Source organism: Trematomus bernacchii, unplaced genomic scaffold (genome assembly GCF_902827165.1).
Source record: "Trematomus bernacchii unplaced genomic scaffold, fTreBer1.1, whole genome shotgun sequence".
NCBI lineage: Eukaryota > Metazoa > Chordata > Actinopteri > Perciformes > Nototheniidae > Trematomus > Trematomus bernacchii.
The window spans coordinates 5801791-5817723 of record NW_022987547.1 but is presented as its reverse complement, the minus strand read 5'-3'; the positions used below and the strand labels follow the sequence as shown (position 1 = coordinate 5817723).

At 39.4% G+C, this 15933-nt stretch overlaps 2 protein-coding genes across 3 annotated transcripts in view; both read left to right on the top strand.

Moving 5' to 3' along the window:
• Positions 1 to 469: 469 nt before the first annotated feature.
• exosc2 (exosome component 2) lies at positions 470 to 4189 on the top strand. Its single transcript, XM_034122705.1, has 9 exons — positions 470 to 632; positions 1022 to 1123; positions 1220 to 1265; positions 1389 to 1478; positions 1576 to 1641; positions 1735 to 1803; positions 2119 to 2295; positions 2541 to 2669; positions 3283 to 4189. The coding sequence occupies exons 1-9, from the start codon at positions 511 to 513 to the stop codon at positions 3361 to 3363; spliced, it is 882 nt and encodes a 293-aa protein (XP_033978596.1). The 5' UTR covers positions 470 to 510; the 3' UTR covers positions 3364 to 4189.
• Positions 4190 to 4534: 345 nt separating this feature from the next.
• The window catches only part of abl1 (c-abl oncogene 1, non-receptor tyrosine kinase), a 30864-nt gene continuing 19465 nt past the window's right edge, over positions 4535 to 15933 (top strand). For both annotated transcript variants that reach the window (XM_034123593.1, XM_034123592.1), the window contains exons 1-2: positions 4535 to 5053; positions 5763 to 6148. In XM_034123593.1, coding sequence (XP_033979484.1) covers positions 6022 to 6148 — 127 coding nt within the window. In that variant the 5' untranslated portion in view covers positions 4535 to 5053; positions 5763 to 6021. The remainder of the gene's footprint in view (positions 5054 to 5762; positions 6149 to 15933) is intronic.

Here is a 15933-nt window from a genome sequence, read left to right as displayed (position 1 = left end):
ACCTTGATAAACCCCTCATACATTTGACTTAGAAAAAGAACAATGAATGTTGGCCTCTAACATTTTTCACGTCTAATTGTGTAGTTTGCCATCCAGAAAAGCAGGGTCTGACATGTTTTTTTTTGGCGTTAGTAGCAGAACAAATAAAACATGGAAATGAGAAAGAAACTCCGGGTTAGATTGAGCATGATGGAAATTAGGGTAACATTTATTAAAGCACTCCAGACTGGTAGGCTACCCTTCAATAATTGAACTTTTTCAAGGCCTTACATGTTCTCTGCCATTTGTTCTACAGCAAGCATAACCCCACAACAAAGCATACTCTAAAACATAACTATTTACCATTTCAAATATGTTGCTCGAGATATTTAGCTCTTTTGAAACTACTAGAAATGTTAGGCAGAAAAACATTTAGACCCACACTTCGGTAGGTGGCGGTATAACACGTGTAGTTGTATGCTAGCTGCCAGAGAGGGAAGTAGACGAAGAAGAAGCAAAAGAAGAAGAAGCATGGCTGCTGATATGAGATTGCCAACTATTCAGAAACCAGTGTCGCTAACATTTTCTGCTTTTGACCGAAAAGATCTAGTCGTCCCGGGCGATGTTATCACTTCAGACACCGGCTTCATGAGGTAGGCATCTGGGTGTAGCACCGGTGGTGTGACCGGCTGCTGTGTATGGTGGCCTCAACATGTTGTCATGGAGGGAAATCAACTACCGTTAAAATGGGCTTGATTATCTTGGAAAATGTACCATAAAATAGATTTGATGTGGATTGACCATCAGCAGCAGCATCTTAATGCAGGCTGCACTAGCATTGTCTACCTTAAAATGTTAAGACGTTTAAAAAGGGATGAGTTATTGGTTGTACTCTTGCCATAATAATATTTGTTTAGCTGTTTTTATGGAAGATGTATAAGTCTTATCTACCATCACCAGTAATGAGTGTTAATCCTCACAGCAGGTCAGGATGACATAACAACTTTAATGTAACTTTCTCCATATTGTCATTTATCCTCAGGGGACATGGTACCTATGTTGATGAAGAGAAGCTGACTGCTTCAGTTGCTGGAGAGGTGCAGAGAGTAGACAAGCTGATCTGTGTCAAACCACTAAAGACCAGGTAAGTTATCAAATAGATACTCTCAAACGTTTACTGGTTTTACAAGTTGTAACAGAAGTTGTGTGACTATTTTGGTTGTATATCATTGAATTTCAGATTCAACGGTGAGGTTGGAGATGTGGTGGTTGGCAGAATCACAGAGGTAAACACTGCCGCCACATCTCTTTTAATATATGATACCGGACATTTTAAATGTATCCTAAAATATATATATTTTCTAGCCAATATTCTAACTAAGATTTGTGTGTTTTGATGATATGTATAGGTACAACAGAAACGGTGGAAGGTGGAAACCAACTCCCGTCTGGACTCTGTTCTCTTGTTGTCATCTGTCAATCTGCCTGGAGGAGAGCTGGTGAGCTGCTAAAAAAAAATCTCTGGGAGAAGTGATTTGTGTACTTCACAGTAAACTGAACAATGCCTCTTTTTAATCTCTGATTTTCTGTTTTTAGAGGAGACGATCTGCAGAAGATGAGCTCACCATGAGGGAATACCTTCAGGAGGGCGATCTCATCAGTGTAAGTCACAGTGAAATATAATCTTTAATTTGCTGCTTTGTCTATCTATTCTCACTTATCATTTTATTGTTGTTTTTTTTCTATGTTTTTTAGGCAGAGGTGCAGTCCGTCTTCTCAGATGGAGCCCTATCACTTCATACCCGTAGTTTAAAGTATGGAAAAGTAAGTTATGCCAGTGTACACAGAGTAAAGATGTTGTTATACCCCAAAATAATGGTTCACTTTGCTCTTTGACTCATTGTATGTGGTGCAATCAAACAAATCAGATTGTAAACAATGGGCAAGGACACTCGTGTGGGTGGACAATGCTATCGCAGATGGGGCTTGCAGACTTTGGAATTCCCAAATATGCACATTTCCACAATGTCATTAGTTTCTCAGCTATTACACAATTGAATACAAATCAAAGGTAGTTATACTATTTCCTCTTTCCTAATTTGACCTAATATCCTGTTTTCTACTTTCTCTGCCCATCAGTTGGGTCAGGGAGTGCTGGTACAGCTTTCTCCTTCTCTGATCAAGAGGCAGAAAACACATTTCCACAACCTGCCATGTGGTGCATCCATGATCCTCGGGAATAACGGCTTTGTGTGGTTGTATCCCACACCGGAACAACTGGAGGAGGAGGCCGGGGGCTTCTACACCAGCCTGGAGGTGGGAACAAAATAGTATTTAATTTAGTCTCCCTAGTAAATATATTAGTCAATGAATACTTGATTTAAACAAGAAGTTAACAGCTAACCTTGTCTAATTTAGATATTGTAAAATATGGGAGTAATCTGCAACACTATTACTTAAAAAAAAAAAGGGAAAAAAGTCTAATGTACTGCATCCAAATTCTACTCCCATGTTTGTATTAAACTTGTTTGTTTGTGCGTCTCTTGTCCCTGACCTTTCAGCCTGTCAGTGTGTCGGATCGAGAAGTGATTTCACGGTTGAGGAACTGTCTACTGGCTTTGGCTGCGCACAAGGTCCTTTTGTTTGACACCAGTGTTCTCTATTGCTACGAATCTTCAGTTCATCACCAGGTAGGGACCAAATATTCATGCACTATGTCACGTATTTCAGATTAAAAATGTTATGCGTTTCTTAATTGAGCCTGGTGTTTCCTATATCTAAAGCAATGGCAATAAAAATGTGGACATTTTCCATGATATATTGTGCCATCTGGTGGCCATATTTGAAAACAACAGAAACAATTGAATTACTGTTCTTCTGAAGCACAGTGGAACAGGCATGGGCGCCTTTTTTTGGCAGGGAACTGATGTCATAACACATTGACATAAGGCAAATATTTGATAATGCAACATTTTCTCTTTTGCTAATATCCCAAGCTAACCAAGCCCAAATAATGTTTCTGGTCAACTGAAGTAGAACATTTTGCTAAAGGCTTTTCTTTTTGGTCTGTCTCTGTAATCAAAAACAAAAATGTAGCTAAGGTGCTAATGTCATTGAAATATTTACTGCATTCAAAAATGTGAAAATAAATGTGCATTATTGTGCTGGTTGGTTTTAAGTTGTGATTTCTTCTTGTTACATTTTATAGTAAAAGCCATTGCTATATAAATACTGTTTACCAGGATCATTTTAGTGTAATGTGTAATTGATTTATAATTTCTTTGCTTTATTCTGTCTCTGTAGGTCAAGGACATCTTGAAGCCAGAAGTGATGGAGGAGATTGTAATGTTGACGCAACAGAAGCTGTTGGATCAGGAAGGTTAAAGAGCATCAATCCTGATCATGCATCAATGTCAGGGACCGACCACCAGTGAGGACCGATCTGGCCTTTTTTTCAAAGAACCAATCTTGTTATGCATTTGAACAGCTCCACATGTATTTTATGTAACATAACAGATGTTTGTTGTTTGACTGCTTATGGAAATGATGGTTATTTACTTTGATTTCTTCAGTATTCTGAAATCACTAGAGCCACTGTTATTACATTCTACCAAGGTATAGTGGAACCCTTTTGATAATGTTATACAAAGAATGTTGTATGCAATACATTTTCTATAAATATCAGCACTTCTTGGTGTCGTGTAGTTTGTTGATTAAGGAAGAAAGAGAAAGGAAAACATGTCTTCATAAGAGGTTTTATTTGATGTATTTATGCAATCCTTTCCAATTTGCAACAACCGTAATGCAGTTGCATACATGCAGTTTATCTTTAACATTTGTATTGTATGTTTATTAAGACTGTCAGCACTGACATGTTACTATTAAATGCCGGATGAACTAAACTGGGGGAAAAAGTGAGGCCAATCAGAGCATAAGTCATATTTCAAGTTTTTTTTTCTTAAATATTTGAAATATATGGGTTTGTTATAAGTACGTTTTAAAACTGAGGGGGGGAAAAACCCATGTTTTACATGTCAGAGGATTTAAATCTTTCATACCCTTCCTCTTTATTGAAAAATATCTCAACATTTTGTAATTTTGATTTGATTGTTTCTGATAAACTGGAGTATTAAGTGTTTTTCTAAACACTAGTAGTTCGAATAACTCAACCTTACACATGTGCTGCTGTAAAATGCAAAATACCCATTAATGCAGCAGTAATATTAATCCAATAACATACAATTGTAATACATTGATAAGGACCATTTTACTTCACACTTAATGGTGTTACTTTCTATGTTATAAGCACATTGATCATAAGATAATTTTACTAAAGTTTAAAGTTTTGCACGCAGGACTTTCACTTGTAGTGGAGTATTTTCACTGATTCTGATTCAAAACTTCGAATACTAGTATTTTTACCACTTCCTGGACTGGATGTGCTCTGTCCAGTTCTCCCAACATAATACACTCTACCCTGGTCCCTGTACTAGCCCACGCACGCAGGCGACGTCACACGTAGCCCCACCTACATATTTCTGTAAACCACCTTGTGTATGGAAGTATGGCGGCACCAGCGACACAACTACTCCTCGGCCAAAGTTTACTGCTCATATTTTCACGTGAGAGCGATGAATAAGTACGCAAACCGAGGGGACGGTAACGAAGAGCTCGGAGACTGTAAGCAGTGGGGAGGACTTCCAGAAAGAGTCGTCGGTCTCTGGCCGGCTGAGTTTCCTCGATTTCTCTGCACCTCCTGGATTGAAGTGTCTTTAGTCCGGGTACCACAGGGGAAGAAACTCCGCAAGATACGGAAGTTTGAAACAAACTGAATTATTTGGATTTGGAAAGAGACATTGCAACGCATTTTATTGTTGTGACCAGAGATGTTATTCTGAGATATTTGAGTGCACTTTCGGACCTTTATAAGCATGTTAACAGCCAACTGTTGAGTACTCGATGAGCATTTAAGGGTCTGGCGCTGCATACCACCAGCTAACGTTGGTTAGCCTCCATGGCTACCTTCAACATTAGCTTGAGGTCGCCAGCTAACCAACAAAACACATTTTTACATGTAAGTTTCCTTCCCTTGTCTTTAATTCATACGTTATTAACTACCGTGCAAGTTTAGGATTTGTGTTCGAAGTCTGTCATTGTCACTTTAGTGCTTATTGCTTATGATTTAAATGTGAAATGCTGTTGTAGAAACTATAAGTTGCACAGGGACAATAGGGTTAATGATAACAATCGTATGCTCTTCTGCACACCAGGAATGGGTTTGATGAATATTTTTGTATCGAGCATTACTTTGTGGTCGCTTATCAGCACGAAATGTCCTGATAGTCATGTATGTAGCCCGCAGTATACTGAGGTTTACAGATGTTAGCTTGTCACTAAAGAGCTTCATTGGCATTAGAAAGAGGAAATTCAGTGTCATTACATCCTGGGGCTGTACATAGAAGGAAGCACAGGTAATGTAGGTGTGCTGACAAAAAAGTGGAAGTAGTTAAAAATCCAACAGAGCATACTTTTAGTAAGTTTAGCATTTTGTGTGTTATTGTGCACATAGTCTTATTACAACATTCCTTAATTGGTTGTTTATTTCAATATTAGGATGCACATTATATTATTATATTAAATATTATATTTGAAGGTGTTTTTGCAGTATACATTCAAGCTAGGATTAGCTTGCCACTTGTGTTTAATTTGAGTTTTTCTGTTTAATACAATCATATCACTCTTAATTAAATCATTAATGATTCTTGTTTGTTTACCCCCTCTAGGTTACTCTGCAATGCCTTTCTTTGACCTCTGAAGCACTCAGGATCCATTAATGCATGATAAACAAGACGAGACATACTGGAGTAATACAGATCTGCATAGGTGACCCCCATCACCCACACTCCAAGAGAGGACGGACTGAGCCAGGGAAAAGTGTTCCTGTCTTCTCCTGATCCCGTCCCTGCCTGGTGGCAAACTGTTGACAGTGAGCAACTGAGTCCAGCTCGGAGAGTCCCGGCTGCGGCCTGGCACCGTGCCCTTATGGGGCAGCAGCCGGGGAAGTTTGTAGGGGACCAGAGGAGACCTAGTCTGCCGGCCTTCATCAAGGGTGGAAGGAGAGAGTCGTCACGCCATGGGATCCAGCCCTGTAACGTTTTTGCTGTGCACGGTAAGAACAAAAAACTTGTCTCTGACAGCAAATGTGTTCGAAAGTAATCGAATACATTGTGTGTGTCTGTAATGAGAATTTAGGGATTTAAAATTGCATCCTTGGAGCATCATGTGCCTTCACAGGACAAGAAACAAATACTCAGATACCTTTCGGTCTCAGGATTCCCCTTGTCTCTCTGCAACATAACATTTCAACAAAGTAAACCATAGTACTGGCTAGAGTAGACCATTGCACATGGAATACAAGGTGCAGGAGATGTAAGGATGCATAATTCAAAATGGCAGGAGTACTGTTGCCTCAACATTATTATGGGTGCATCAATGAGAATGCAAATTGCCAGCTGAATACAAATTGCAATATTACATTTACATTTAATAATACATGCAGCCATTAAGCTCCTCTGACCCTTGGGAAAATATAATGAATATGTCACTTGACTGATACAGGGCTAATCGTCTTGTAATGCTAAATAACAACTCATGACTTACTGCTGCTAACATTGCTGTCTTTAATCACGGATGTAATGTGTGGTAAATCGCATTCTCTATGGTATTATCACTTGGTGTCTCTTGCATGGTAAACTGATAGACAGATGAGTTGGCCTCCGTGTGATGGCTCAGTGAGAGTCATACAAGCTCTGCAGCACTGTGGCATTGTTGGAAATATGTTGAACTCGTTACTGGCTGACTATCTTAAATGAATGAAACAATCTGTAGAGCAGCTATTTTTCAAAAAGCATCCTGTTAAAAGTACAATCTGCATTGGATGGATATTTGCTGTTAATACATCAAGAAACATTTTTTTCTGTTTACTTTTGATAAGACTTTACTGATTTAATCTGGAGATCTCTGTGCTGATGGTCACGCTTGATATGATGTATCTACCTTAACAATCATTAAACCTTTATGAAAGTGTAATTTTAAAATGAGAGAAGGCATGCTCTTGCTATAAATCCTTACAAAAGAATAATACAGTAAGTTATAACTTTATCAACAGAAAATGTAGCTTAAATTAGGTAATTCTCTCCTCCAGGCAATGTATAGGTTGCTCAAAAGTTACTCAGTTTGCAAAGTCTTAATTTTGGCTTGCCTCACCTCGACTAGCTTCTCAATCACAGAGAGTGAGTCTTGTGGGGGAAAGTGCATTTAGGATGTGCACTGTGTGGCATACAGATATGGACAGAGGATATTACAGGACAGTTTTGAGCAATGAAAACACAGTAAAGATTATTCTGTTCCCGTCCTAACCCCTATTCCTACTTAACTTTCCTGAGGAACACAGGAAGAAGTCTGATGCATCCACATTGTCTCCTCCTGTGTCTTAGGTAGTGTCAAGAAAGTGTTGATTGGTCAGCAAACATAGAGGCTGTGTCAAAAATCCAGGCTGCAACCAACATTTTTTTTATTCAATTATATTTTTTCTTGACATTTTTCTCTTTATCATTCGCCTCAGTGTACAAATGGGGCCAGAGAGAGAAGAATGTGACATGAAACAAAAGTCCCCAGGCTGCAATTGAATGCTGAAAATGTATACAAAATATATTCATCAATGCAGAATAAACTTTCATACAGAAGCTTAAGTTCAGAAAGATTAATACATCAGTTCAAAAATAGCTTTTTTAAATGATCACTTACTATTGAAGCGGACACATGCCTTGCAGCAAGCTAACTGATACGTTTAGCAAAAGTGTCTGAAGGCCTTGACGGGAATTATTTTTGCTGACAATTGTTGCATAACACAGAGGGGGTCAAGACTGGGAATGATCGGAAAAACAGAACGAAGGCCTGTGCCGGTAAATGGATTGAATTTGGCAAAGGGTCAGTGACATGGGGCGTGCATGTTTTCTTTTCTTGCCCCTTTCCGCGTGTGATGAGCACTTTAGACGAGGAGAGGGGATGTGAGTCATAGTGCACGAGGAGGGCAATATCAACACATGGTTTTATATCTATGTTTTCTTTTCTTCCTGGTGAGCCCCAGCTAGTTAACACTGGGCTAGCCAGCGCCATGCTGCTTCTCAGCAGGCAGGCTCAGACCTCTGCATGCAGCTGCCTGTGAGAGAGACGGAGGCAGTGAAGGGCAAGCAAAGACCTGTTTGTGCTTTTGGCTCGCCTGTGTACTGTACACTGGAGAGGTATGATCTCACTGCCTAGCTAGCACAGATCATAAGAATCCAGCAGGGTAGAACATTTCTCAAACCAAAACTCTCACACTGCATTGTTTTTCTGTGTGTGGCTCCGATAACTGATTATGTCCTTAGATTGACCATTGAATCATGGACTGGTTTACAAGCTGCAGTAGGTTACCAGGCCTGTTTCAGAAACAAGTCATAGCACAAGAGAACAGACTTATTTTCTTTTGTGTATAATGTTAACTTGTAGATACAATACAACCTGGATTAACAATATGGGTGTTTAGCTGTGGCCATTGCTGATTTCCAGCCTCATACTTCTAACCCATCACAGTCCCCCTGCTTCTACTCCTACTGCTATTTATTAAATGTGTTACTTTATTATTTGCCCCTTTTTGTTGGTTTGTTTGTTTGTTCACCATGTAAAGCAGCCTTGGGTCCCTTGAAAGGCGCTATATAAATGTAATCTATTATTATTATTATTATTATTATTATTATTATTATTATTACTATTATATGTACACTTCTTGCCGTAGCCACACAGGGGCCCTTTTCTTATGAAAGTCAGGGAGTCAAAAAAAGAAAGAAATATAATAATTAGAACAACAATGGTGTAACTATGATAACTGTCAGCATTAGAGTTGTTTTAATAGTCAGATATTGCTCTAGTTATTACACTTCGTAAAGTTAAATGTGTTCTGTCAAATATGCACCTCCATCCTTCCTCCCTTTATTTGACCATGCAGGACATGGACTTGTTTGTTGAAGTCTTTAACAAAGAAACTATGCTTTTCCTGCCATCCCCTCAAAAGGGCTGACTGAGTAAAGAGGAAAGCAGAGGAGGGTTGGGAGGTTGGAGGGTTCAGATGAAAGAGGATCACAACAACATTGTCTGATTTAGAAGTACCTTAGTAATTGCTGAGCCCATTTAATGGACATTTGCCCCCTGGTGGTTACATGCATTTTTGAGTTCAATGTATTTTTTTTAAAGGGTACATTGCAGTCTTGACCTGTACAGTGTTCACTAAAAGTTTGTTTTTTTAATAAAAGTTATGATTTCCCATCAGCCATTATATGCCAGAATGATTACACATTAGTGGTCATGATCCAACAATATGATTAAATTACTTATTCTCTTTTACTTTATTTGTGTGTATATTATGTATATTTCCTAGCCATGGCCCAGAAATGCAGTCCCACAATAAAATGGGTGCCCTCAGTTAACCCTATTTTTAACTGAACAAATACTCAAAAACACAGAGATTGACACTCAGGGCGATTTTAGAACATAGTTTTTGTACTTGTTCTATGACAATCTTTAATTGAAATGAAAATGCTGCCATGTTTGAATTCCTCTCAGTTTAGAGGCCAGTCATCCATATTAAACGGATAAACTGCATCACCCCCCCCCCCCCCCCCCCCCCCCACATTATAGACTCTGATCATGGTTGCACATTGTATGTCACAGTTAGTTTAACAGTAACCTAGAAATTGGACATCCAAGAAGTGCATTGATACATTGTCATCTCTAAGCAAATGCTTTCCTGAACAGTGACCAGTTATAGATTAGCAGCGTTTCACGTAAACCACGTTTCGAACATGCATCGTATCATTAAATGTTTGCAAGAGACTAGTTTTGAGTCATCCTGTTTTTGTCCATAAAATGTGCCATTGTATTCAGCTTCGCTTATTAGTTTTAGTTCCTCTAAACTACTGAAAAGCAACAGCTGGAAACAGTGTAAGGTTTTAACAGGCGGCTGTTCTGGCATGTGATTGGCCACTGATTGCCCCTGTTGTCTCTAATGTTTACTCCGGCCCGCTTTCATTCGTAGACAACAAAAAGAGAGCAGTGCCAACCTGTGGTCATCAGCCAGACAACAGAAAATGTCGGGACCTCAGGCATGTTGCTTCTTGCTTGGATAGGTTTCAATATGGTCACAACAGGGCTTTTCTCTTCCTTCCCATAATCTTCACCCCACAAGTTTTCCCTGTTTGACGCCTGCAGGCTAGACTGGCAAAGCATCAAGTATGTACAAGGCACATTATAATGTGGGGATGAAGAAAGATGACACCCCGCTTGTTCATTGTCTTTATTTGCTCATTTCTATTCAGGGTCAGGCTGGAGCAGTATGTGCAAGGCAGAAAACAGGAAAACACAGCACACCGGTTAACATTGTGTCCCTAAATAACAAACCGATTGACTCGCATGTCTGTGGAGCACATAAAAGGGGAAACTGGAAAATATGTGAACATAGGGACGTCCTGCTGCTCTATATAGTAAGGCTTTAGCCCGTGCCCCACATTCTCAGTTCAAATCTGGCTATCGTTGCATGTTATCCCCTATTCCTCTCATCCTATTTTCTTTCATCTCTCTATTCTTATTTCTAAAAAAACACTTACAACCGGCTACTACTAAGACTATGGATGGTAGTGTGTTCCAGCAGCATATAAATATATATATATATCAAGATTTATCAGACGTCATGTTAACGTCTAGATACATATGAAATGGCTTTAATTTCTTATAGTACTGGTTAACGTTCCTTGTTGTATTTTTAGTTTGTAATCTAAGGTTAGACCGTCTGAACCCCTCCTCTCATGAAGCCTTTCAGTGACATCATTTGATTTGTGTGTGTGTGTGTTTTTCCTGCAGCAGCTGCATTCAGCGTTCATGCAGTAAGTGAATCCATTTCTCTTTTAGTCTGTCTGGCTCTTTCTTGGCTGGAACCCGAGGAATCTATACAGTCTACACACCAAATCTCCTCCCATGATCCCTATGGTTGTGAAGACGGGAGGAGGGAGTCTGTATGTGTGTGTGTGTGTGTGTGTGTGAGAGTCTGGTGGTGTGTTTGTGCGTGCATACCCAGGCAGCAGGCGCCTCATAGTAATGCTCATTTAGGACAGCTGTTAGGCCCCTGGTGGCTTGTCCTTCGCCGTGGCTGGTCATGTCTCCAGACTAATAGGCACACACACACACACAACCTTGTGTAACTTTAAAACCAAAATACTCTATCTAATCTGCTTCCTACTTCATCTTGATAGTGCTTTGATTGTCTTTGGTGCTGGTATTCTGACAAGTTTGTCTGCAAAGTTAAGTGTTGATGACAAAATGTGTCAAGGGGGAATGTGTGTGTGTGTGGGACACATTTGTCCCTTACCGGATGACACCTTGCTGATAAGTATGTGTTTTCCCCTCTCATCAAGTTTTGACCACCTGGAAAGGAGTCCCCTTTAGTACCACCCTAGCTGATGACTGGTCAAAACAGCTGTGTTTATAAATCAAGGCAGTCTACTGTGTGTCACAATTTCTCTCTTTTTGAACTCTTGTAGTGAAGTTTCACAAGGACCTGAATTAAAGGGCCGGTTAATCATGACATGGTAAACATGAATCACATAGTTTAGGTAGTTATCCTCAAAAACACGTATAACCTTGACGTTTGCCACAGAAAACAAGAGACAGATTAATCTATGTTGTCTGTCTTATTATAGTCCTGTCAAGACAAGACTGGTTAACACTGAGGAGGCATAATTATGAAGGTTTTACAACTGTGCTAATGACAACTAGGTCTTTTGAAGCTAAAGCTACATTAGTCATTGTGATAAATAGATTCATACGTTCGAAACCAATGTATTATAAGACTGGAATAGACCAATGCTTTGCAAATGATGTGTCAATTTTGTTTGTTATGGCAGTATTTTATATTGATTGCTGCCGTCCATGGTAGACATTGCAATTTTTTTTTATTTGAAGCAAAAGAAGAGGGGATACTGACATTATTACTTAATGGAATTCAGCATTGTTTATGGTATTATTTGTACCTCTGCTCTTTCTACTGTGACATGTCAACATGTGGCTCATTAAAAAGGCCTATTGTCCAAAATGGCACCCTATATGATCAGTATGATGGGCCAATAGCTTCCTGTCCTAACGCTTCTTCATCCTCTGCCTCCCTGCATGTGATCTGTTGCACCAGAGGGGTGTTGAGTAATATTACCCATTTTACACAGAGAAAGAGAGAGAGAGTTGAACATAGGGCAAGCCACAGCAGTGGAGTGAAGAATGTGACCTCTTGTGCATTCCTCCCTCAAATAACTGGTGCAATCCCCTTCCCTCCCTCCCTCCCTTCTTTCTTCTAATTTTCTTCCTTCCTCTTTTTGTCTTTCTTTCCTTTTTGTCTCTCTCTCTCTCTCTCTCTCTCTCTCTCTCTCTCTCTCTCTCTCTCTCTCTCTCTCTCTCTTTGTCTCGCTCTCATTTTAAGGCCTTTTTATGTGCATTTTACATTTCCTAGAACAGTTTTATAGACATGGGAAACAATAGCAGAAACTAGCAACAGGCTAAAAGAATGAAAATCAGCAGACAATGGAGCACAGAAAAACACCATACAACAGTAAACAATGTAAGCAGCAAGCGTTGGTCACATTGTTTTAGAGGATTTTAAGCAGAATTAATTAATGTGATTATGGTTACATGGGTGTTATGACGTTTTCAATCGTTTTTCTGCCATCATAAACTAGTGGATGCTATGAATGGTTGAAATCTAGCTGCCCTGTGTTAGCTATCCTGTTGCATTATACTATACGTGTACTCTGTTTTACAAAAGAATATGTGTATCAAATGATGCGTAGTAAACTTAGATACATGTGCTAGGTTATTCCACAAAATAAAAAATAAGCACAATACCTGTTTATTTTGTTTTGATCATATTTTACAGTTTAGAAACAATTCTAACCATGCTCAAATAAACTTTTAAATATAAAAAACTGAGAAATGATTGTCTACTTGTAATGAAGTTCACTTGAGGAGGGGAAAAATCCAAAATGCAAATAAGTAAGAAAAAGAACAAGGTAAAACAAAAGTGTAAAACCAGGGTTTCTCCATATACATAAGGTACACAGCGTTTTGTACAGAACAATGGAAAGTGTAAGCATATCTGTTAAGAACAAACAGTCCTGTTGAGTCATTGACTCTCACCCTGGATTTTGTTATTTGGATTCACTTCAGTGTGTGCAACAGTGTTGATGTTATGCAATCCAGGCTTGTGATAGCCCAGTTTCTGACAAGAACATACTTCATGTTTATTAAGAACTCTTGTATACGTTTATTATTTGGATATACTGATACATTCTTAAAAATGTGGCTAGTTTTTTTTTTAATGTTAATTTTCTTAGCTTGCATTGTCAATTTCTAAGGCAAGGCAAGGCAAGGCAAGTTTATTTATATAGCACCTTTCAACACAAGGTAATTCAAAGTGCTTTACAAAAATGGAAGACATTTTAAAAATGGCATTTTAAATCAGTCATTAAAAAGGAAAGATAATAAAATAAACATTAAAAGAAAAAATACATGGATAAAAGTTAAAAGTTACAGTGCAGTTTAAGATGTGAATAGTTCAATTAAAAGCAGCGGCAAAAAGAAAAGTCTTCAGCCTGGATTTAAAAGTAGTAAGAGTTGCAGCGGACCTGCAGGTTTCTGGGAGTTTGTTCCAGATATTCGGAGCATAATAACTGAATGCTGCTTTACCATGTTTAGTTCTGACTCTGGGGACAGAAAGCTGACCAGTCCCTGAAGACCTGAGGGTTCTGGATGGTTCATAATTTAGCAGTAGGTCAGACATGTATTTTGGGCCTAAACCATTCAAAGCTTTATAAACCAGCAACAATATTTTTGAAATCTATTCTTTGACACACAGGAAGCCAGTGTAAAGACTTCAGAACAGGAGTGATGTGATCCACTTTCTTAGTGTTAGTGAGGACTCGAGCAGCGGCGTTCTGAATTAGCTGCAGCTTTCTAATAGATTTTTTAGTGAGGCCTGTAAAGACACCATTGCAGTAGTCGAGTCTACTGAAGATAAAAGCATGGACAAGTTTTTCCAAATCCTGCTGTGACATTAGTCCTTTAATCCTAGATATGTTCTTTAGGTGATAGTAGGCTGATTTAGTAACTGTTTTAATGTGACTGTTGAAACTCAGGTCAGAGTCCATGACTACACCTAGACTTCTGGCCTTATCCGTTGTTTTGAACATTGCAGACTGAAGCTCAGCGCTAACTTTTATACGTTCTGCCTTGGCTCCAAAAACCATTACCTCAGTTTTATCTTTGTTTAATTGGAGAAAGTTCTGACACATCCAGTCATTGATTTGTTCAATGCACTTACTCAGTGTTTGAATTGGAGCATAATCTCCTGGTGAAATTGTTACGTAAATTTGTGTGTCATCCGCATAGCTATGGTAACTTATTTTGTTGTTTTTCATTATCTGAGCCAGTGGTAGCATGTAGATGTTAAAGAGAAGAGGCCCCAAGATGGAGCCTTGAGGTACCCCACATGTCATATTTGTCAACTCAGATGTGTATTTACCTATAGAAATAAAGTTTTTTCTGTCCTTTAAGTAGGACTCAAACCAATTTAGAACTGTTGCCGAAAGTCCCACCCAGTTTTCTAGTCGGTCTAGTAATATGTTGTGGTCAACAGTGTCAAATGCAGCACTGAGATCTAATAATACTAACACTGAAGTTCTGCCACTGTCTGTGTTTAAGTGGATGTCATTGAAGACCTTTACAAGAGCAGTCTCAGTGCTGTGGTTTGGACGAAATCCTGACTGGAACACATCCAAACAGTTATTTAAATGCAAATTAACCTCCAGTCAGAACAATAAGAGGCCGACCGGACGTGCACTTCCGTTTTCTCTTTGCTGTTCATCCTTCCATCCTACACATATACCGTATATACATACAGTACATACAACAACAACACTCACATGCATACAGAGAACCTCTAAGTTGGGTTAGGAATGCAGAGCAGCAGCTCTTCACCACGCGGGTCACTGCACACACACTCACACACACACAGAAAAACACCCCCTGTTCCTTTCTCCATGCCTGAGCAGGCAGCCACAGCTCCAGACACAGCTGTTGTTTTCTCTTCAGACAACCTGCTACCTAGGATGCCAGCTCTGTCTTTTTGGTGAAACAATTCAGCCTTTTATGGGCCCTCTTGGTCAGAGAGCTTCCCCACGCAGATTACAGGATACAAGTCCAAAGGGACATTTGACACGAGAGCATTTGCGAAATTTGAGAAAGCCTTTATATGAAGTTGATTTAGCTTTTTGGAGTGTCACAGTATCTAGTTCTACAATTGAATTGTATTTCAATTGAGCAGGACACCCTATCCACCTAGACATCACCCGGTCAGATGCATTATTTTGTGTTTTCTTCTCCTCACAGTCCAGTCCATACAGTACTGGTATGCTGTCTTGTCCCTTTGTGTTGTGTTAAGCTTCTCTTCATAGCGCTATAAGAGGAGGCTTGCTATGCTAGCTGCATCTGGATCCACTTAGACACGAACCGAAGCAGCTCCACTGCTGCGGCCCGAGAGCCTCATAGAGTCACTCCTCTGTGTATCTGTTTCTGTTTGCACCCCAATGGACATACAGACAAATGGGGTCTTTCCACAGGCATCTAGATAACATCTCAAAGACATTTAAGGTTGATAGTCTATAAAAACAGACTCTTCCATGTGTACTGTGTCTGTCTGCTCTTATTAAGGTGTAATCTGTGTATGCTGGTGAATTGTTGAATAACACCCAAGGTGATAGCATTAGCTTTAGCACTAGCTGTCTCTTTCGATGGCTGTAGCATTGCAAACTAAAAATCCTA